At 43.7% G+C, this 24,804-nt stretch overlaps 1 protein-coding gene across 4 annotated transcripts in view; it reads right to left on the bottom strand.

The window, feature by feature from the left end:
- ASTN2 (astrotactin 2) overlaps nt 1-24,804 on the bottom strand; it is a 704,920-nt gene that overhangs the window by 376,998 nt on the left and 303,118 nt on the right. For all 4 annotated transcript variants that reach the window (XM_080990791.1, XM_080990792.1, XM_080990793.1 and 1 more), the window contains one exon: nt 13,513-13,620. In XM_080990791.1, the coding sequence (XP_080846917.1) occupies nt 13,513-13,620 (108 nt within the window). The remainder of the gene's footprint in view (nt 1-13,512; nt 13,621-24,804) is intronic.

The following is a 24,804-nucleotide window of genomic DNA, read 5'->3' as shown; positions in this document are numbered from 1 at the left end:
CCCCTGTCTGATAATGCCTCTTGCTGGTCTGGATGGAGGATAGAAAGGGATGTGAAAGTGTGTGTAGAAACTAAGCCACTGCACTGTACTGTACAAAGGCAACATTTGCATTTTTTGCTCTACCCACTGTTGCCTCTGGCCACACCACTGATGGCATGTGACCACCCAAAGGGGATGTGGTCCCCACCCCATGCCAGAGCTACAAACTTTACTGTGACATTTTGGTTCCTCCAAGAGAAAGAATTCTAGTCTCTCAGCAGCATGCAGGACTCACTTTTAACAGTTGGTAATTTGCACCCCAACTTAATGTTTATCCCAATTTCTTCCTCCTGTAGAATCAAGACAGCACTGTGGCAGCTTTTGTAATAATGAGAAGGAAGAGGAACTTTGAGGAAATATTTGAGCAGATGCCTCAGCTCAGATTTACGTGCTATCCACTTATCAAGTCATCTGAAGAGTAGCGGGAAGCATCTCATCAGCTAAGGAGCAACTTTATCAATTCCATACTGCCTTTCATACTGCTGCAAGCAAAGATACCACACAGAGATATCAGCTCAGTCACCAGCCTACTTAACACTGCTGTACCACCCATTATTCTGGAACTCCTATGTAGAGCTACTTTATGGCCAGGGTTCATCCCCAAAGCTCAAGGCAGGCAGCAGCACACTGAGCATAACTGTAAAATATCCACTCAGGATCCTATTAAAGACCTATATCTGAAGAACTATCTTCTCTTATCATATATTACTATGGTCCTTGAGATTTGCCGAGGATGCTCTTTTGGGATTACCATTTGTGTGCCCACCACCACTCCAGCTCTCTACCCTTGCTGTCCTCAGTTGGTGATCAGATTACAAACTGCAGAGGCAATGTTGTTTCCTCAAAGCAGGAACAAAGGGATAGTTAGGTATATTGATGTTTGTGGCACAGTAGTGTATTATGCCACACACTAGCCTCAGGAATATGGAAGGGAGGGGGAATTTATTAAGATCCTGATCCAAATCGCAATGTGTACTTCTAGGGGTGCCAACTTGGATAAAATATTATGGGGGCCCAGGTGAGCCCTACCTTACATAATCACATGATGCAGTGCACACACCAGCTGAATGGGAATGCCCATCAACTTTGTGGGGGCCCAAATATTTTATTGTGGGAGCCAAAGCCCCCATGGCGCCTAAGAGCTGGCTCCTATATATACTTCTCTAATGCAAAATTGAAAGTAAGATTAAAAGCCCAAGTGAGTCCACAATCACTTGTGGGGAGAGGGTGCTGTAGCTCCAGTAGAATGCATGTGTTGCATGCAGAAAGTCCCAGGTCTGATCCCAACATCTTCAGGTAGGACTGGGAATGTCTCCTGTCTGCAGCTCAGGAAAGCTTCTGCCAGGCAGTGCTAAAAGCACTGAGCTAGATGAACCAGTGGCTTCACTCAGAATAAGGTGACATTTTCTTTATTTCATTATAGTTCATATGGACCATAGTTCAATGGTACTGTGCCTCTTTTGAATGCAGAGCACCCCTGGTTCAACTTCTGTCCAAATATGCCTGTCCAAAACACTGGAGAACCTGGTCCTATCAATGCTGCCAGTACTGAGGTGACTGGACCAATGGTCTGCCTAGGTATAGTTTCCTATGTTCCTATGTGAGCACGTACGCATGTGCGTGCACACGCACACACACTTCATGGAAGACTAAAGCTATTCAATAATGTAACAACCATATAACTCAGTTACAAAAAACTACTCTCACCTTGAAACTCTTTTGATTCCTATCCATTTCTCATGTTTGTGTGCCCCCCTCCCAATTTCAGCACCTTGTTCTAGGGATATATAGCAACTGATCCATTTGTGACTTGGTTTTAAAAGATGCCATAATACTAAAAAATGCAATTAGCTGGTTTTTGCAGGACAAAATTAAACTATGTAGTGGGGCAGGAGTTGTTGTTTTTGGGTGCAAAGACAGCCAAAACAGAATATGAGGAGGGATACAACCTGAAGGTTAGCTGAAATGACCATTTGACCCTGTCCAAACACTTATGATTTGATGCCTTATATGCCTAACTGAGTTTCCATTCTTAAGGAAATCAGCCCCGAGTGCTCACTGGAAAGACAGATTCTGAAGCTGAGGCTCCAATACTTTGGCCACCTCATGAGAAGGAAAAGACCCTGATGTTGGGAAAGATGGAGGGCACAAATAGAAGGGGACGACAGAGGACGAGATGGTTGGACAGTGTTCTCGAAGCTACTAGCATGAGTTTGACCAAACTGTGGGAGCCAGTGGAAGACAGGAGTGCCTGGCGTGCTATGGTCCATGGGGTCACGAAGGGTCAGACACAACTAAACAACTAAACAACAACATATTTTTTGTGGGGGGTGGGTACATGTCTTTCAATTCCCTCCTTTTTATAACTGTATTTATCATTTTTCATTAAAGTGTTTTACATTTCACTGAATATAACCGTACATTTAATCCTTGACTTCCCTTCCCCCTTCCATGGTTCTATTTCTTCATCCATTAAGACTGCCTATTCTAATTTTCCCTTATATTCATATTTCTCCCTTCCCGCTATATCTATAATACTTTACACTGCTGAATTTTAGAGCAGCAGAGATAATAATCAGTGACTGTCCCAAATAAAAAGCAATGACAAACCTAGACAGCATCTTAAAAAGTAGAGACATCACCTTGCCAACAAAGATCCGTATAGTTAAAGCTATGGTTTTCCCAGTAGTGATGTATGGAAGTGAGAGCTGGACCAAAAAGAAGGCTGATCGCCGAAGAATTGATGCTTTTGAATTATGGTGCTGGAGGAGACTCTTGAGAGTCGATGGACTGCAAAAAGATCAAACCTCTCCATTCTTAAGGAAATCAGCCCTGAGTGCTCACTAGAAGGACAGATCCTGAAGCTGAGGCACCAGTACTCTGGCCACCTCATAAGAAGAGAAAACTCCGTGGAAAAGACCTGATGTTGGGAAAGATTGGGGGCACAAGGAGACGGGGACGACAGAGGACGAGATGTTGGACAGTGTTCTCGAAGCTACTAAAACGAGTCTGACCAAACTGCGGGAGGCAGTGGAAGACTCTTTGCAAGTCCTTTCCCTGCATATCAGGCAGGCGCTGTGTCTATTGTAATTTTGGCACCAATTGAACACCGTGTTCAACAAATCTTTTAAACAAAGGTGTGTGTGTGTGTGTGTGTGTGTGTGTGTGTGTGTGTACCTGTGGCAGTCTGTATCTGTACTGCATTTGAAATTGTTTTTATTTATGAAATAGTTCTATATAAATGAAATTGTTCTAACTGTGTATATAATGAAATGTTTTCATTGCTGATGTTTCTTATTGTGAAATAGCTTCTAGAGATTTTACAGGAAGCTATTTACAATAAATTAAATAAATAAGTGAAAGGTAGATAAAATGCAGGTCCAAAGAATAGCAATGGAGGAAGGGGAACTTGTAAATTTCTATCTACACCCCCGCCCCCCAAAAATCCCACCCACTACTGCTGTTATAGCCAGTGTCGTGTCTCCTGCTATGATGCACCTTGTTTACTTAGCCCTAGCATCTATGTACATTTTGGGGGAAGGGGAAGGGAAGGGAAAGAGAAGAGAGGAGAAAGACTACCTAAATTTTTCATTCCACATCTCATTTGCTTTGCTTTGAAATAATAAGTGTCTGTTGCCTCCAGAGGCGTGTGAGGATCAAAGACAGGCTTCTGTGTATGTAACAGATTCCAAATACCTAATTTTCCCTTATAAAGGCCTTGTTTTAAACACCAAATACAGAAGCAGATCAAAGCCTGGATTCGTCTTTCTCTAACAGCCCTCGGAAGGCTCCGTGAGTCAGAGAGATACACACACAGTGGCTGATGCAAAATTGAGGCAGATAATTGGGCTCCCCTGAATTCCCATTAAAGATTGCTGCAAATTAGGGGAAAGAGCTGGACATCCTTTAGACTAAAAAAAAAGGTCTTCTTTCCCCGAACCCCTCCCAAAAATAAGATATACTGGTGATATCCACTGCAAGCCTCTGAACAACAGCAGAACCTCCTTATATCAGTAAGGCGTGGAACTTATCACTGGACAAGAGGAACCTAAATCCCCATGGTCTTAATTAGGCGATAATGGGATGGCAGTGCTGGTTTATGAGGCAATAATACAGCTCTCCAGAGAGCAAGCGATGCTTCAGCTCACTGTGTTATCTTGACAAAAGGAAACTACCAAATAATGGTGAAGAAAACAGCCACACAGTCCAGTGAGAGGGAAGCAAATGCGGGCACAGCCCTGGAACAGAACAAAACGGTCAAAAACTTGGATGTTTCAAGGGGGGGGGCACTAGTTATGGCAAGGGTCCCTTCAGGCTACCACAAGATAACCATATTTGACTATACCACATAGAGCCATGAATGTGGGTAACTTATGTGACCTAGATACTCGCTCCCACAATGCAAACCGGCACAAGTAACAATGGGGCCAAACGGATGACTACAACGTAAGGTATGAATAAACTAGGACTTATAGCTGGTGTTATATGCAGCAGAATAAAGTGGTAGACTTCAGACTGTAGGTGGTGGTGGTACTTCCTAATGTCCCTTAGGACAAAAATCCATTAGAAACAGAAAAGCAGGCAAGGAATTGGAGTATAAACTGTCCCTTATGCTATTTATCAGCTATACAAAAGCAGTGGGAGATGAGGCTGAATCCTGCAAAGACAAAGGTGTAGTCAGTGGGTGTTTCCTGTGTCTGGGAATGAACTGCACAACCTATTCTGGGAGGGGTGAACTCTTCTTGAAGGGGGAGGGAACAGCTGCAGTCGCCTGCGGTTCCTGCGCAATGTTTGCCATCTTGCCAAAGGTTGCAGGCAGCTTTACCTGCAGCAATTGCATGTTGGTTGCCCTCTTAAAAGACAAAGTCCAGCAACTGGAGGAACGTGTAGCTACGCTCCAAAGAATTAGAGAGCTGGAGCTCTTCTTGGAAGCAACAGAGCACACCGTCTCCACCAAGGAGACAGGGGACTCCCCTGAGAAGGAGGCTAGTTCACCAACACAAGAGCCAGATATATGGAGAAACGTGACTCAAAGAAGTAGGAGGCCCAGGGTTCGCTCTGATTGTTTAGAAATACACAATCGCTTTGAGGTCCTCTCCCCTAGCATGGAAGACGAAGAGCAGACTCCATTTGAGGATCTCTCCCTCATTACAGTCGATCAGGTATATGAAGACGAGCAGCAAAGTCAGTCCTCAGGGAATGTGCAGGCAACCTTGGAACGGACAGCTCACGGAAGAACCCTGACCAAACCTAAGAGGAGGCGTGTAGTGGTGATAGGGGATTCCCTACTGAGGGGAACAGAAGCAGTGATCTGTGGGCCTGACAAGATGTCTCGGGAAGTGTGCTGTCTCCCCGGGGCTAAGATCCAAGATGTAACTGAACGACTGCAAGGAATCATAAAACCCACTGACAAATACCCCTTCCTCTTGGTTCATGTGGGAACCAATGACACTGCAAGCAATAGCCTCCAGAAGATCAAAAGAGACTACGAGGCTCTGGGCAGGAAATTGAAGCAATTAAATGCACAAATTGTCATCTCATCTGTCCTCCCAGTTGAACGACGTGGCCCAGGGAGAGAGGGGAAAATAGTGGAAGTGAACAGCTGGCTTCGCAAATGGTGTAAAAAGGAACAGTTTGGATTCTTAGATCACGGACTGCAGTTTCTTGAAGATGGACTTCTGGCAAGCGATGGGCTGCACCTCACAACGGTTGGGAGAAATGTTTTTGCCAAAAATCTCAGAAACCTCATCAGGAGGGCTTTAAACTGACTAATGTGGGGGAGGGAGACAGTGCTCCTGGAGGTAGGAGTCTATCAATTGATGAAGATGATCATCCAAATGTCATAGACCAAATGGAGCAAACAGCACGCAGACCTAGTGGTGGGAGGAAAAAATCCTTAAATAAGAGACACGGGGGAATGATTAATGGACTTCAATGTCTGTACACTAATGCACAAAGCATGGGAAATAAACAAGATGAGCTTGAGCTCTTGGTACAGCAAACTAAATATGACATAAAAGGCATCACTGAAACCTGGTGGGATAAGTCCCACGATTGGAATGTAATAATGGGGGGATACAATCTATTTCAGAGAAACAGACCAGACAAGAAAGGAGGAGGAGTGGCGTTATATGTCAGGGATGTGTATACCTGTGAAGAGATCCAAGACTCTCAAAGTCAAAGTGAGAGCATTTGGGTCAAAATTAAGGGAGAGAAGAATAACAATGACCTCATTGTGGGAGTTTACTATAGATCCCCAAGCCAAACGGAGGACATAGATGATGCCTTCCTGGAACAGATGGCCAAGCATGCAAAAGGAAGGGAGATAGTAGTAATGGGGGACTTCAATTACCCGGATATTTGTTGGATGTCAAACTCAGCCAAGAGCATAAGGTCAAACAGATTCCTCACTGGCCTTGCAGACAACTTCATTGTCCAGAAAGTGGGAGAAGCAACAAGAGGAACAGCCATTTTAGAGCTGGTCCTAACCAATGTTGATGACCTGGTTAGTGGGGTAGAAGTGGAAGGATCATTAGGCGCGAGTGATCATGCTCTTCTGAAGTTTACTATACAGCGGAAAGGAGCAGCCAAGCATACTAGGACTCCATTTCTTGACTTTAAGAAAGCCGACTTCATAAAACTTAGGGAAGTGCTGGGTGAGATCCCATGGACAGTAATACTAAAAGGAAAGGGAGTTCATGATGGCTGGGAGTTTGTTAAGAGGGAGATACTAAAAGCACAACGTCAGGCAATACCAATGAGACAGAAACATGGAAGGTGCCTAAAGAAGCCAGGGTGGCTATCTAAAGAACTTTAAACTGAGTTAAGATTAAAAAAGGATGTGTACAAAAAATGGAAAAGGGGGGAAACCACCAAAGAGGAATTCAAACAAATAGCCAGCACGTGTAGACACAAAGTCAGAAAAGCTAAAGCACAGAATGAACTCAGGCTTGCTAGAGAGGTTAAAAGCAACAAAAAAGGCTTTTATGGGTATGTTCGTAGCAAAAGGAAGAACAAAGAAACAGTGGGGTCACTCAGAGGAGAAGATGGTGAAATGCAAACAGGGGACACAGAAAGGGCTGAACTCCTCAATGCCTTCTTTGCCTCAGTCTTCTCCGATAAAGAAAACAATGCCCGACCTGAAGAATTTGAAGCAAATGATTCAGCAGAGGAAACACAGCCCAGAATAACTAAGGAGATAGTACAAGAATACTTGGCTAGTTTAGATGTATTCAAGTCTCCAGGGCCAGATGAACTGCATCCAAGAGTATTAAAAGAACTGGCAGATGTGATCTCAGAACCACTGGCAGTCATCTTTGAGAATTCCTGGAGAACAGGCGAAGTCCCAGCAGACTGGAGGAGGGCAAATGTTGTCCCTATTTTCAAAAAGGGGGAAAGAGAGGACCCAAATAATTACCGCCCAGTCAGTCTGACATCAATACCAGGGAAGATTCTGGAGCAGATCATTAAGCAAACAGTCTGTGAGCACCTAGAAAGGAATGCTGTGATCACCAATAGTCAGCATGGATTTCTGAAAAATAAGTCATGTCAGACTAACCTGATCTCATTTTTTGACAGAATTACAAGCCTGGTAGATGAAGGGAACGCAGTGGATGTAGCCTACCTTGATTTCAGCAAGGCATTTGACAAGGTGCCCCATGATATTCTTGTAAAGAAGCTGGTAAAATGCGGTTTTGACTATGCTACCGCTCAGTGGATTTGTAACTGGCTGACTGACCAAACCCAAAGGGTGCTCATCAATGGTTCCTCTTCATCCGGGAGAAGAGTGACTAGTGAGGTGCCACAGGGTTCTGTCTTGGGCCCGGTCTTATTCAACATCTTTATCAATGACTTGGATGATGGACTCAAGGGCATCCTGATCAAATTTGCAGATGACACCAAACTGGGAGGGGTGGCTAACACCCCAGAGGACAGGATCACACTTCAAAACGACCTTGACAGATTAGAGAACTGGGCCAAAACAAACAAGATGAATTTTAACAGGGAGAAATGTAAAGTATTGCACTTGGGCAAAAAAAATGAGAGGCACAAATACAAGATGGGTGGCACCTGGCTTGAGAGCAGTACATGTGAAAAGGATCTAGAAGTCTTGGTTGACCACAAACTTGGTTGACCACAAGCCAACAGTGTGACGCAGCAGCTAAAAAAGCCAATGCAATTCTGGGCTGCATCAATAGGAGTATAGCATCTAGATCAAGGGAAGTAATAGTGCCACTGTATTCTGCTCTGGTCAGACCTCACCTGGAGTACTGTGTCCAGTTCTGGGCACCACAGTTCAAGAAGGACACTGACAAACTGGAATGTGTCCAGAGGAGGGCAACCAAAATGGTCAAAGGCCTGGAAACGATGCCTTATGAGGAACGGCTAAGGGAGCTGGGCATGTTTAGCCTGGAGAAGAGGAGGTTAAGGGGTGATATGATAGCCATGTTCAAATATATAAAAGGATGTCACATAGAGGAGGGAGAAAGGTTGTTTTCTGCTGCTCCAGAGAAGCGGACACGGAGCAATGGATCCAAACTACAAGAAAGAAGATTCCACCTAAACATTAGGAAGAACTTCCTGACAGTAAGAGCTGTTCGACAGTGGAATTTGCTGCCAAGGAGTGTGGTGGAGTCTCCTTCTTTGGAGGTCTTCAAGCAGAGGCTTGGCAACCATATGTCAGGAGTGCTCTGATGGTGTTTCCTGCTTGGCAGGGGGTTGGACTCGATGGCCCTTGTGGTCTCTTCCAACTCTATGATTCTATGATTCTATGATTCTATGATTCTATGAAAAGGCTCATAGTCAGAGAGTAGTCCTGGGTTCCAATTGTCACTAGAGTCTGTGTGGATGGCAGTGCTTAGGCACAGCTTAGGTTGATTTGCCAGTTATGACCATTTCTGGACCAGGATTGGTTTTTATTTTCCATGCCCTGCTGGCTTCCTGTCTGGACTACTGCAGTGTGCTGTCTGTGGGACAGCCCTTGAAGTCTAGAAGCTGCAGCTAGTGCAAAAGGCAGCTGCTAGTTCGATAAGTGAGGCAGCCTGATGGGAACATGCCACTGGTCATGAAAGCACTGTGGTGGCTACCTGTAAACTACTGGGCCCTATTCAATATCTTGGTGCTACCATACAAAAGCCCTAAATGGCTTGGGACCCAAGTACCTTAAAGAACACCTTCCCTTATATCAACTATCTTGGACACTACAATCTGCAGGTGAGACCCTGATGAGGTGCATCTGTCTCCCTCCTCTCATTATTGACATTTGATGGCTGAAGGACACTGTTCTCGGCAATCCTGAGATCACTGGAATGAAGAGAGAAGGTTTCAGAAATTGTTTTTATTGCAACTTTTTAAAAGAATGCTTCTCCCCTCCTAATTGTTTTATTATGAGTGTGTTTGCTGCCCTGAACTGCTTTGGCAGATATAAATTCAATATAAATAAATAATCTGTATTATCACGTGCTAGACTTCTGTTTGCAAGGAGTTTTACATAGGGGAGTCATTTTATTTCACCTGCAGCCTGGGGTGGTTATTGCCAATGTCCATTCTTATTCGCCTACCCCATTTTCCTGCAAGTGAATAACAGGCTTTTAGCCAACAAGTGAAGAACAGGCCTTTAGACAACAGCAGCAGGATCCCGAGGAAGAACAAAACACATCCACTAAAGCAAAAATGTGAGGAGTATTCATTACTCTTTTCTTCAGCGGGAGAAAGTACAAGAATGAATTGCTGTTAAACGAATTGGCTATTAAATAAAGCCCAATATGAACTTATTATTTTAACTACTTGATTTAAAAAAACACACAACTTGTTTGAGTTGTGCAGTTATTCTGGACTACAGTTCTTATCATCCCTGACCATTTACCATGATGTCTGGGACTGATGAGAGTTCGAATCCAACAGTAACTGGACAGCTCCCATGCTATCCTTGGTTGAGTGTGACATGCTAACAAGGCCACTGAATTTATTAACCTCAGGGGTTAACCTTGAATTCAGATTACTCACACTGGAACTCTCTCCCCAAAATCAAATGAGGAGAGATGTGCTTCACATGCAGAAAGTCTGCTTTATGATACAGCATAAAATGAGATGTACAGAGTTAAAGATGAACCACCAGATCCACTCCAATAAGCACTGGAAAAGAAAAAAAAAAGGCACTGCAGCATGTTTAACAATTGTCCTCTGTCCTGCTATGGTTCATCTGGGCTGGAGACACTTTTGCACTGCCCTTAATGGCCATTTAACTCCAAATAACCGTGACAAGAGGCCCACTATAAAAATCAAAAGGAAAGCATCATCACTAACAATTAGCTGTCTCTGGTGACACAGCTTTCCCTAGTAGGAATTAGAAGCTCACCCAATTATGGTTCTCAGCTGCAGTTCTAATTATTATGTTTATTAAAAAAGCCACCGTTTTCTCTTAAACTGGTGATCTCCCTTGCACATGGGATAAGCAGAGTTCAATACAGAAATAGAAATAGATGAGATATAGATATATTCTTCCATAAAGGGAAAGTGGCAAAGATATCAAAACAAAACAGGCCATTTTTGACAATGGCCTACACAAGAGACTCACTGGGACATACAGAAAAAACGACCAGGAGCAAAGGACAATGGCGAGTTAAGGGGGAGGCAGCTGGCCCTGTAATTAAGACTTTGATCTTCAATGTCATTTTCATCACTACCATCCCCTCACATCTAATAATGCCATCAATGAGGCAAGGTGAGGCAATTGCTTCAGAAGGCAGGATCTACAGAGGCAGCAGATCTGGCCTCCAAGGAATATATTTCCCACGGTCACAGTGAATGCCTGATCTGCTGCCTCCTCAGAAGCCTCCCCCTCCCCCCATGCAGCCTCTACAGTGACCTTTCTGCCCTGGCAAGGGGGGCATTTTGTGGTTTGCCTCAAGTACCAAAACCTATTGGGCCAGCTAACAGGATTGTATCAAAAAAGGGGGCACCAAGAAGCAAGAGTGAAGCACCAGCATGGCCAAGATAATCCCAAAATTTACAAGAGGGAAATTAGGTAAATTGGGGGAGAACTGAGGGGGAAGAACTGAAAATTTTCAATAACTACAATGGAAAAGGACAGGGAATGAAGCATGGGAAAAGGAGTAGTAGAATGCTTGGAAGGCGAAGGAAAGCTTGGACCCTGAACAGGAACACTTCATTTATAGTTGGTTTCCTCTACTAAAGCTGTGCGCCAGATCCAACCAAATCATAGGTCCTTCCTGAACCAAATCAGGTAAATTCAGATGGACCAGGGTTTTAGCCATATTAGGTTGAGGTTGGAACTGATCCAACCCAGGACAATCCAAAAGTTGGGAGGTCTGGCAGTGAGGAGAGATGGAGAAGGATGCAGCCTGTTTGTGTCTCATTCTCCCCCCTCCCCCAGCCAACTGCATGTTTAATTAGGGTTGAAATACTAATTAAAACTGTGCAAGGACCCTGAATCAGTTTGGGGCCCAGATCCAGGTTGAGTTGGTCCTGGATCATCCTGGGTCAGATCTATCCTGGGATAGATTGGATACAATCCTGAATCTCCCTCGGGGCTTGTCAGCACTTCTATTTGCTCCACCACTTCCCCTGAGAGACCTGTCCAGATCTTCACTTTTTTGAAATACGGCAACCCTATTACTAGCAGTACATGTAAAAAGGATCTAGGCGTCTTGGTGGACCACCAGCTTAACATGAGTCAAAAGTGTATTGCAGCAGCAAAAAAAGCTAATGCTATTCTAGGCTACATCAACATAAGTTTAGTGTCCCAATCGAGGGAAGTAATAGTCCCACTCTATTCTGCCTTGGTCAGACCACACCTGGAATACTGCGTCCAATTCTGGGCACCACAATTTAAGAAGGATGTTGGCAAGCTGGAATGTGTGCAGAGGAGGGCAACCAAGATGATCAAGGGTCTAGAAGCCAATCCTTATAAGGAATGGTTGAAGGAGCTAGGTATATTTACCTTGGAAAAGAGGAGACTGAGAGGAGATAGGATAGCCATCTTCAGATATCTAAAGGGCTGTCACATGGAAGAGGGAGCATGCTTGCTTTATCTTGATCTTGAGGGTAGGAAAAGGACTCAAGGCAATGGCTTCAAGTTACAAGAAAGGAGATTCCGACTAAACATTTGGAAAAACTTTCTGACAGTAAGAGCTGTTTGGCAGTGGAACAGACTCCCACAGGAGGTGGTGGACTCTCCTTCCTTGGAGGTTTTTAAGTCGTGGTTGGAAGGCCATCGGCCATTGATGTTTTGTTTAGTTTCCTTCATGGCAGGGGGTTGGACTGGATGACCCTAGGGTCTCTTCCAACACTACAATTCTATGATTCTCACTTTCCAAAATGAAAGATGGTGCACCATCAGCATGTGTCTGTTTCCGAACTATACCTGTGTTTGATCCAGTGTGCAACCACTGAGCCAGCTTTGCCCCAAAACGAACATATTCCTATGCATGCCAACACCTAATCACTGAAATAAATTTCACTGTGTTTTCCCAGGATAGTAGAGGCAACTTTCTGATCCTGCATCTTGCTACGCTTAAGTACAGATAGTGAATGCAAAGCACAGATGCCATCACACAAAACAGTAATTCGTTCCTGAGCTCAAAGCACCCTGCAACTTCATTATTTCTTCACACTCATTTTTCAAAACCACCTCTTGTCACAAAAATAAAGGAATGCAAATGCAGATTAGAACTTTTTTTTGTGGGGAGGGAAGCAAGTGTGGGACACACTCTGAAACTAAGGCTTTAAAATAATAGAGAAAGAACAAGCCTCCTAACTCTGCTAAAATGGAAAGATGACACAACTTGGGAGATTCCCCTGCTCTCCTTTTCTCGCATTGCTCTAGAATTGCCTATAGCCTGTTCTACACATACAGGAAAATGAGGTGGTGCAATCCATTGGTTGTATAGAGTGGATTGTATCACTTCAATGTGAAAGATACCTGCTTCAGGTAAAATAAAACACATTAAAATAAATCTCCCTGCAAGAAGAAAGAAAGTAGCGCAGAAGGAGACAAGGTGGTCAACCAAGCCAATTCCTTGCCTTGCTGCACTGGTTTTTTTAATTAGTCATATCTATGATTTTCAATGGGCTTACTCTGAGTAGGACTTGCCAGTGCAGGATAGTGCATATTGGGACTGGAAGGGTGACAGGCAGGGAGACCAGCAGTAGTGCCACCCTACTGGGTGGGTTGTAAGTAGGAAAGCAGGCAGGTGGGCATCGGCCCAGGGTAGACTGAGGCTGGTGGGGAAGGGCCCCATTCGCCCTAGTGGACTAGCCTTCACTGGAACTGCCGCTGGATACAGCCCATGGGTTGCATGATGGTTAAGATCCTAGGCTTTATCAAATTATTTAATGTTTCCCAGGCAGTCAACCATCCAGTCATACATATAGCTTCAGCAACGTTGTTGCATCACACACCTTCACCAATTGTGGCCTAAGCCATTAAATCAAATTTGCTCCCCTCCTCACCTTTGCTACGTCGTCGGCTCCTGTATTGTTCAGTGTAGAAGGTCAACTGAGTTTCATCATCTGCTTCAGAGCCAGAGTTGCCTTTGGCACGGCCAAATCCAATCCCACCTACAGAGAATGAAATTGAGGATTAGTGCTAGTGATCATGGCAAACAGTTGCCCAGAAAACAAGTCTGACCCAAAACACAACCAGACCAACGGGGACAAGTGAATGGATTTTCTGAACTGCAGGCCCAAAGGAGGGCTCGAGGGAGTGGTTACACCAAAGTAGGAATACCAAAGAAGGATGTCCAAATGTCAGAGTGATCAGTTCTAGTGCTTTATTAAAGAAGGTCTAGACTTACAGCAAAGCAGTCTGCCAGGTCTCCAAGCCTTTTCAGATGTGGGACGGACACCACAGCAAAGAGATGGCTTGTCTGAACCCAAGCAAACATGCCTACATTCTTTATACACAAAGCAGCAGACGTTACTTTGGCCAGGCCTACCCATCACTTCACCTGACCAGATGAGGGCATAAGGGACAAATTCCCAAGTCTCACAGATAGCTCCCCTTTCTGGGCTCAGAGCCCAGCACCCCAAGCCCAAAGATAAGCACAACCTCAAAGCAAGTGAATATAAACACATCTTAGCTCATTGTCACAACAACTACCAATTAATCGTGGGGTTATCTTGACAACCAAGATGGTGTTTACAGAGCTTCAAGAATAGTTCACCTTGGTTCAACACACTGGACTTTTGCTTTTTATCATTTTATTGGTTAAATCAGGTCCTAATGCACAAGTGATATACAACAAAGCTATTCGCTAGTCAGCTGTCTAAGCAAGCCACTGCTGAAGATCTGTGCGAGTCTCAGATAGTTGGAGCAATAGAATATCCCCAACCACCATCCCTTAAAAGATACAGTGGTATCTCTGGTTGCAAACGGGATCTGTTCTGGATCCCCATTCGCAACCTGAGCAGAACACAACCCACGTCTGCGCATCTACGCACGTGCAGGTCACGAGTCGCTGCTTCTGTGCATGTGCATGACGTCATTTTGAGTGTCTGCACATGCGCAAGCGGCAAAACCCGGAAGTAACCCTTTCCGGTACTTCCAGGTCACCGCGGGACGCAAACTGAAAAGATTTAACCCAAAGCATCTTTAAACCGAGGTATGACTGTGTTGTGTTTGAGTAACCATTGGCTCCTTCTCAGAGACTGCTCTAAACTCCTCCTCAAGCAGGGAGACAGCAGGGATGGGTGGGTTTCCAGGGGATTCTGGAGACATAGTAGCCTCTAAGAGTTCAGGGATCCCTGAAGGCTCTTTCCTCAATTCCTGAACCTGCTCCTTTCTCCCTTGTTCTTGCTGACTGGCCTCTGGCTCCTGCTCCACTTCTTCTGCCTCTTCCGGCAATCACTTCACAAATACTGCAGGCATCAATGAAGGAATTGGTGACAGGGGAAGATTTATCCTCACTTGTGGCATGGAGCCCTATGCATCACTGGCACCTTCCCCAAGATCATTCTCCTCACTCTTCTCTTCCTCTGCCCACAAATCCCCTCTCTCCTTGACCTCCTGCCAGTCCCTGGCACAGTCTTCTCTACCAGACCTTTTCCCCAAAGTCTCCTGCTTTTGGACATTGTAAGATCCATGCTCCTGGCGATTTTGAAACTGTACAGGTAAGGAAAACCAAAGAAGAAAAGCAAAATGAAAGGCCTTGTGAAAATGTTTGGCGCACACCTCTTACTCTGTGAAGAAGGTTAAAAGGAAAGAGGCCTCTGGGGGCTGACAGTGGCCCTTTAAACTGCCATTAAAGTATTTTACTGTTGTAAAAATTCTTTATTATTCTACGCAGAAGTGCAGCCTCCACGCTTCTTGGCAAGAGAACTGCAAATGAAAGTGCCGCCCCCTGGCCCATGGAAATCTTAATCACTTCAAGCCAAGGAGGCAGAGGACTGAACCGAATGGAGAGCTATTAAAGACACAAAAGCTGCTTTCAGTTGTAAGTAGTACTGAGGACTGGCCCCTTTAAGAGACCTCTGTTCCAAACCAAGAACCAAAAGAAATTTTTAACCTGACAGAGCTCATCCTTACTGAAGTTGGTTGGGAGGGAAGCAATAAGGTCAAGCAACCACGAAGAGATGTGAAAATCTCTTGGAAAGAGTGATGGAAACTGTGCTGAGATGTAGGTCAGGCTGAGCATCTGACCAGTAAATAATAGATTTGGCCAATGAATCAAAATAAACATTGTCAATATACACAGTCAAGCTTCTTCTTATTTTCTTAATGCACTGACTTGAGAAGAATAGAAGGCATGCTTTTTGTCTTCACAAAAAGTGGGAGAAGCCCTGCCCCCTTTTTATCAGGAGTTCCATCCTTTTATGTAAGTGTTGTGTTGTTTTATATAAATTTTTATATTGTTTAATAGACATTTGATCCCTGCCCCCAAAAAGTCTTTTTTATGAGATCATATGACTTTTCTACATGTCTGGCTTCTAGCCCCCAATCTGATAGTTTCAAGTCATTTCCCCAACCTAAGGCATGGGTGCCCATCCTAAATGTCTGGGTTGTACCTCAATATGTTTCACCCTTTGGATGTTTGGAGATCCATTTTGAGGTGGCCTGCCCCTTGCCTCACCAATAAGGGATGCAGAAGATCCACCATCTTTGCCAAGGGCATGATGGACAACTCAACCAACAGGAGCAGATAAGGAGGGGTATTACCACAATGACCTGACTCAACCAATGAACTCCCCCGAAGACAGGGCATGGCTTTGAGTGTGGGTATAGAAAACATCCCAAAGGCACCTGTCTCAAGCTGTTGGCTATGGCATCCTGTGCCAGCTCTATGCTGATGCAGGTTGCCTACCTCACACCTAACCATTTAACAGAGAACCAAAGTCTCCAAAGAGAGTCAGAGGAAAGCCATTTTGTAACCAGTTGTGAACCATGTGAACTGTACTCAAATTATCAAGGATAGTTGGGAGAGAGTGACCATATGGTGGCATTTTTTTGGAGCCTGTGTTTGGAGAAGCATCAGCTCAATGACCACACACGCAGACTGAATTCCTGAATGAGATACAGTTTTTTTCGCTCTACAAGACACACTTTTTCCCTCCTAAAAAGTAAGGGGAAATGTGTGTGCGTCATTATGGACCGAATGCAGGCTGTGCAGCTATCCCAGAAGCCAGAACAGCGAGAGGGATCGCTGCGCAGCACTCCCTCTTGCTGTTCTGGCTTCTGGGATTCAGAATATTTTTTTTCCTTGTTTTCCTCCTCCAAAAACTAGATGCGTCTTATGGTCTGGGGCGTCTTTTAGAGTGAAAAATATGGTATTTAGCAGGGCTAGGAGCTCAGAGAGAGGGGAAGAGGCAAATATATTAAAGTGTTTCTTGTTTGGGGGTTAGAGGACACTCACTGCCTGTCTGCCTCACAAAGGGCTCATACACACTTCTGCTTGTCCTATTGCTTTCCCCTGGGAAAACTCGCTCTTTACTGCTGAATCAGAGCAAAGGTCAATTGGGTTTTCCACAGATTGACATTTGCTCTGATTCAGGGCTCATCCACACTTCTGCTTGCCCCATGCCTAAAAAGCATACGTCCAATAGGTTTTCTGCCTGTTCTGTGCTTTCTAGGCATGGGGCTGAGCAGTTTTCTGTTTCTCCCACTGTTTTTCCCTGGGAAATCCTTCGCTTTTTTCACTAAATTGGAGCAAATATCAATCTGCAAAAACCTGTTTGCTCCAATTCAGCAGTAAAGAGCAGGTTTTTCAGGGGAAAGTGGCAAAGCAAATAGAAAACCTCTTGCACCCATGCAGAGACTGCACAGGACAAGCAAAAAACCTTTCAGACCCATGCTTTCTAAGATGAGCAGAAATGTGGACAAGCCCTGACTTGTGAAATTTTAGATCCACCTTTTTTATTAATCTATAATAAAATACATTTTAAAATAAAAGATAAAAAGGCTAAAAATTAGAGCCATCCCTGTTCTTATTTGCCAGACAGGCTATGTTATAGAGCTGGCTTGGGTGAAATTAATGGCTATCTCGCCCTTGAAGTATTTAAGGCTAAAAACACTACTGGCTCCCACATTCTAGGAAATGTCACTTGGGTAGAAGATCTCAACCTCTGGCACAGCCAGAAGACAAGGGGGCGGGGATTCTTCATGAAGCCCACTACAGAGTGTTTATCAAATTATGTACACACAATCTAGCCTACTGTATAAGGATAAAATGAGATTTTAAATATTGTGAAACACACTGAAATATGTATGCTATACACAGTCGTCAGCCTTTAGAGAGCAAGCAATTAGTTGCAATTGTGATACTGAGGTCTCTTAAGCAAGAACATGCTTCATACTGTTGCCGATTAAGAGAGCAATGGAGATCTACAGGCTATACCAAGGGTTGCCAACAATCATTAGGAGACTGACTTTGTAGAATCTAAAAAAATCCTACCATGTCAAGGTTGCCATATCCAAACAAGGTTTGGCATTACCAAACAAAATTTATTGTATCCAATGTTAGCCCTACTCAGAGTATAGCCACTATTGGCTTTCTCCTTCCTTCCTTGCTGTTAGTTAAAAAAAAAAAAAATGTTTTAACTGTTTTTAACTATAATTGTATTTTAATCATAATTATACATTTTTCTTGAAAACAACTTTATACAGTCAAGCCATGCATAAATTTTGTTAAATAAATACATTGAAAATAATGGACATTACTAACTTAAGATCTATTAATTTCAGTGGGATTACTCTGAGTAGAACTTAGTTGGATGAAGAACACTGTGGGGTTTTTTCCTAAGACAACATGGAACTGTATGCATTATCATTTTATACTATTTGATTAGTCTTTCAAGTCTGTATTTCTACTCTTTACCAATAGAAGTTAAAGAGATGCTAAAGTAAAAAATAAATGGCAGGGAAAAAGATGTCTAGGGTGGTGGTGTTACCTAACAACAACCAAAACCCTCTGTAAAATTCTATCAAAGAGAAACAAATCATTATTCTGGGTGGCTGCTAATTGAAGCCCTCTGGCTATGAACTAGCAATGCCCGGGCTGCGATTTGCTGGCACTCCTCCACCTCCTGGTAAGCTTTTGCACTGGAACAACGGTGGGAGCCATACAGCCAATAGTAATAGAATTGTGATTTCTCTGAAAATTATGGCATGAGTGCAATCTGACTAACACAAAGCCCTGCACATAGTAAGCTACTGCATATGGCATGGCGGTGTGCTTCTGGCTTACTGCAAAAGCTCCAGACCTGGAAGATCATGTAATAAGCAAGGCTTATTCCCCACACTGCAAAATCTTCCATTTCTGCATTCAGATACTACTTCCTGCAAAGCAACAACGTGTTCTTTAGTTCTGAAGCCATTGTTTTCCTGCATTCAACCAATAAGGGACAGGCTCTCTTTAATGATACTTGTGCCTGGTAAAACATTGTTTCTAATTTTAATTTGGGGAAAGAGTTGGGGATGTCTTTAAAAGAATGTTGTGTTAGTTGCATCCCTTGAGCCCTTGTTTTTATCATTTCACTTTTATATTGCCCCCAAGGCTCTCAGCTGTGTGCATTTGTGTGCGCACAGACACACCCAGCTAATCTTCACAACAATCCTGGTGGGTTCAGCTGAAAGAGTTACTGGACCAAAGTCACCAAGTGAGCTTCATTTAAACACAAGCATCCCTAGTCTCAGACAGACATTCTAACCAGTGTGGTTGCCTTTCTTTAGTTCTGAGCTACTTCTTCAGACATTAACACACACACACACACACACACACACCCAGCTTGTAGGTATCTTGACACTGGTTGCTAGGACCTAGGGCCATTCATCAACACATCACCAAGTGTCCAATCTATGATATCATATCTTGCCACTGGCAAAGTTCATTTTGAACTATTGGCACCATATAGAGCCTGCTATTTCAGAATAAATTAATACAACATGTTGGAGGGAAATATGCAATAAGACAAGGGGTCCTTAGGCTACAATTTCTTGCTGTCAGAATAAGGGTGCTGTAAGGATACAATAGTCCCTATGTTACCTCTATTAAATGTTTGAGAGTGTGCATTTTGAGGCCTAGATCTGGGGGCAGGGGCAGGGGCAGGAATCTATGGCTAAACTCAAACAAAGTGAGCAGGAAAACCAAGTTCAGCACCCATCCATATCGAGCACCCATCATTTTAAGTTACCCAAAATGTAGTGGCCCAGCCAATAGATCTACAGCAATGGCAAATAAAATGTGAACAGGACTGGGCTCTGCCCTGTTTTTTTATTAGGAGGGGGAGGGAAGGTGAGGCACCCTGAACTCTCCCCTTTAAAAATCTGGCACCGTACCTGTTCACAAGCACACAACTTAGGGCATTAAAGTGCTCTCATGAATGACCCAGTACCATTCAATTCTTGAAGTCCTAAAGGAGATAGCAACTGCCTGGGTTGGATTTATTCAGTGACTGGGGGTAAATTCTCATGTTCCTAAGCTGCGAGGAAGCTCTGTGTTACCTAATTTCCCTAGTTGCAGCCTCTACAGGTTCAGGAGTGGAGGAAGAGAAGCAGGTTATGTTGAAAACATTCTCAAGGACACTAGCATTGGGAGGGAGAAAACACGTGGGAATGCTTCTGAAGTGTAGGAAATTCTTCAGGAAAACTAGAGTTAGATGGTAGCAAACGACTCAGCCAAGAACTGGAGACAAATATTTCAAGGGAAAATGTGTTGCGGCTTCTGCTCAGACAACAGACCCTGGCAGTGGCACAGATTCAGCTGCACTCTCAACACACTCTTCTGGCAGCTCTGAAAAGTTGCCAAGCTTTGCAATACTTTGGAAAATGCCCCTGTTTGGAGAATATCTAGAAAGGTCGTCCATGGGGAAATTTTGGGCTATATCTTAACCACCTTGTTTTGCTGGCCCAGACATCCTCTTGCCTGAAGTAGAGTCCAAATGGTACCCATACCTCTTGCTGGGGGTCTTGTCACACTGTCCATTCCTGCTTTTATCTATTTCCCATCCTGTGGCCACTTCATTGTGGTGACTGAAGCAAGCTGCTTCACTTTACCACATGACAGGGTAGGACCCTGGCAGAGACCAACTGGCATGTTCTCTCCCTCCTGGTCGATCATTCAGGAGCTTCATGAGTTTTCTTCAGCCCGAACATCACAGCGACCAATGTCAACAGACATCAGCACACTTAGGGATCTGCAGTTTGCGCAGCTTGCATAACAGATCTCGGCAACTCAGCATTTTGGCTAATCTACTTTATTTACGTATAAACACACACGGAGCACTGCAACATGGCTCCCTCTCTCTCTAGCATCAGATAAAGAGAATGAACAAAGGACAATGGTCCCACTTCATGGAACACAGTAACACAAACATCCTGTCTCCGTCACTTCCCACTTTGTGGAGTCAAAACATATACCGTCATGTGATAGACAACAATCCCATGACTGCAATCATGGAGCAGGAATTCTAACAGGGATCAGGCTGCTTCCAAGTCCAGCCATTTCCCAATGTAAGGTCCTAACTGCCCTTGCTGGAGTGGTGGTCTTGGAGTGTAGCATGCAGACATCACAGATGTGTGAAGCAGGACAGCGTAGGGGGCTAGACTCCTGATATTTATGCCAAACCCAACTGACCAAATGTTCACCAATGTTCACTGGGCTGGGGGGGGGGGCTTTCACACTGAGTTTTTCCTAAAGGTGTTTGGGGGCAAGGCTCTTTTTGTTTTGACTTCTGCAACATTTGGGAGGATACCCCAGATCTATTTATATTTTATACCCTCACTTCTTGTGCAAAAAATGATGTTGTTTTGGCTGCTTAAGGATCAGAACTTTGAGAGTGCTATTGTAGGTGATTTATTTTCAGTTTTCTACTATAAATGCACAGATAACTTTAACAATTTATTGGGGGGGGGTGACTGTAGTCCTGTGCATTGTGCATCTACAGCAGCAAGACCATAAGTAGTATTGTGATCGCTTTGAGAATTGTCACTGCCATAAGCCAGTTAGTAAAGCCCAATAAACTAAATGTTTCATTAAACCAGTTTCTGTCTCTAAGGGGCCACAGCACTTTTTGCAGTTTTATATACATCTCTTCTTGCAGGAAATGATCCTCCACAAGAATGTAAGTTTTATATCTGTAATTTAGTCAAGGGAAACTGTTGAGGCTCAAACGACTCAAAACCCACCTATGTTAAGATGTTTTAATGTCTAGTTTAAGCACTTAATTATTCAGCTAAAAGCAAGACAGCTCACTGACTAAGGGAGCATTTAATGGACTGCTGCCACACAAAAGGCACAAGCCAGAGGAGGAAGGGGGGGGTGCCTTTAGAAGACTGCAGCCCATTGCACAGCTGCCTGCCATTCTTCACCCCTCCATTTTTGTTCAGCTGCTGGTTGCGCCTCCATGATTGATGGCGCTGACAGGTTAAATTACCCAGGCCACACATCTTCAGAAAGTCAGTGACAGGGATATTGCATTTTCTGATTACCTAGAACCTGCACAGGTTTTTAAAACATGGGGATGGGGCAGAACAATGTGTTGCTGCACAAGCTGGAAAGGAAATCAGCATTCTCACTCCCTGGGAAGAGGCAATGGTAATTCACTTAGCAGGAAGGAAGGGGGGGGATGGAATTAGAATGTATTTCCTTTCAAGCAGCTGCACTAGTTAAGATCTTGAGAGGTGGAATAAGCTGAGAGATGGAGACCCACTGAGTATCATGGTTGAGCGTGGGTCTATCTGGTCATAGTCTAACATTCTAACTACTACTGGCTCTTTATGGATGGTAAAAAGTGAGAGATTGGTGGGATGAGGGATTTGGTGGGGGGGCTGGGGGCTGGGCTTCAGTGTCACAATAGGGGAAATGGAGGGGGGATTTAACTGGCCACATTACAGCTGGGAGGTTGGGTAGTTGTGCAGTGAGAATGATGGGGTGTTTGTCAGTAAGAAGTGAAAGCAAATGTGTGTCTACTCACAAGTAAGCTCTACTGAATTCAATGGGGCTTATTCCCAGGAAAGTAGAAGTAGGTTTAGTAGAACTCGGTGGAGCACACATATGCATGGAGTTGCACTTGGCCCTCTGAGTGGGGAAGCAGATGCAACTTGACATTTGTAAATTGCAATACAATACAAATACAAATACCTTTTTTTTGGCATTTCAAGTCAGTGGGATGGATTTAAAAGGGACAGGAGTGAGGCTGTCGAGGGTCGCAAGGCACCCAGTTGTTCTGCTTCACTCTGTCTATTCCCTAGAGGGATGATTCATTAAGAACCCTTTCGGGTAAAATGGAGATTAAAAAGGAAGCCATTGAGGCAGTAATGTCCTTGTCCCTGTCCTCTAGGAGGAACCTCATTTGGCTTTCTCTCAGAGCCGTGGGTTGCAGGTCCGGCATCTTGCTCAGCATCTGTTTGCGGACTCTGCTGTGCAAAGGGCAGTCCAAGAGAATATGGTCCAGTGAATCTGGTACTCCCTGACTGCAGGCACACAGGTGTACTTGATAAGGAATTTGTGAGTATCTACCTGTGGTCACTGTGGAGGGGAAGGCATTTAGTCTACTTAAATTACTCTTCAGTTAGCTGAGACAGATTAAATTGTTTAAAAAAATTTTGCTCTGTAAAATTTAACCCATTCTTTCAATTTTTTACTTATAATTATAGTAGCAGTTTGAAAGCACGTCAAAGTGCAAGTAGATAAATAGGTACCGCTCTGACGGGAAGGTAAATGGCGTTTCTGTGTACTGCTCTGGTTCGCCAGGAGCAGCTTAGTCATGCTGGCCACATGACCCGGAAAAACTGTCTGTAGACAAATGTCAGCTCCCTCGGCCAATAAAGCAAGATGAGCGCCACAAACCCAGAGTCATTCACGACTGGACTTAACGGTCAGACGTCCCTTTACCTTTTTAACTATACTTATACAGCTTTAATTTTAGAGAAAATGCGCTGATTTAAAAATTACCTGAACTGTAAAATAACAGTTGTAACAGTATGTTAAAGGTAAGTAAAATTTATCAATTTTAGACCCCTGAGTAGTAGCAGTTGCCAAGACATGACCCTGTTTGCTTCTGATGTAGTTCCATCCTTACTTCTTTTTTTTTTTATAATATTTATTGGAGTTTACAATAAGAATAAATGTAGCAGGCAATATAACAAATATCTTAACATACTTTCACATTTTTTTTTGGACTTCCTCACATCTCCCGCTCCCACTTTCATCGTTATAACTTTTTACCAGCAATTTGTTATCTTATTTGCATTCTTATATCCCTTCTATATATTCATAATCTTATAGTTCTCAAAAAGAGTTATATTTTCTCAATCTCACTTATTTTCTTAAATCGTCTAAGTTAGTGGTGCTCAATTATTTATGATCTAGCATCCTGCTTAGCATTCACTCAGATTGCAATATTTTTGTAAATAGTTCTTAAATTTCTTCCAATCCTCCTCCATCTTCTCTTCTCCCAGGTCACGGATTCTGCCGGTCATCTCAGCTAGTTCCATGTAGTCTATCAGTTGCATCTGCCATTCTTCCAGTGTGGGTAGATCTTGAGCTTTCCAGTGCTTTGCAAGTAGTATCCTTGCTGCTGTTGTTGCATACATAAAAAATGTCCGGTCCTTCTTTACCACCCCTTGGCCGACAATACCCAAAAGAAAGGCCTCTGGTTTCTTTGTGAAGGTATACTTAAATACCTTTTTCAGTTCATTATAAATCATTTCCCAGAACGCCTTCACTTTAGGGCAGGTCCACCAGAGGTGGAAGAATGTTCCTTCACTCTCTTTACATTTCCAACACTTATTATCAGACAGGTGGTAAATTTTTGCAAGTTTGACTGGGGTCATATACCATCTATATATCATTTTCATTACATTTTCTTTCAAAGCATTGCATGCAGTAAAGTTCAATCCAGTACTCCACAACCTTTCCCAGTCCTCAAACATGATATTATACCCAATGTCCTGTGCCCACCTTATCATAGCCGATTTAACCATTTCATCTTGTGTATTCCATTTTAACAGCAAGTTATACATCCTTGAAAGTACCTTAGTCTTTGGTAGTTCCATCCTTACTTCAGTCATAGTGATATATTGGTATATTGTGATGTTTAAGATGGTGATAGTGCCCAACCCTAGACACAACAGCAAACATCACTGGACATAATGCCACCCTTTATGTGCATGCATGCTTCTCTTCCCCCATGATTTACTCATGGAAACAGCAGGCTGGAACTGCATTCCAGAAGACCACCACAAATTTCATTGCATGGCATAATACATGAAAACTGCAAGGAAATGCTAGTGCAAATGGATTGTTTTCT

The sequence above is a fragment of the Podarcis pityusensis genome (assembly GCF_964106645.2).
Source record: "Podarcis pityusensis genome assembly, chromosome: Z".
NCBI lineage: Eukaryota > Metazoa > Chordata > Lepidosauria > Squamata > Lacertidae > Podarcis > Podarcis pityusensis.
This window is presented reverse-complemented; position numbering and strand designations above follow the sequence as displayed.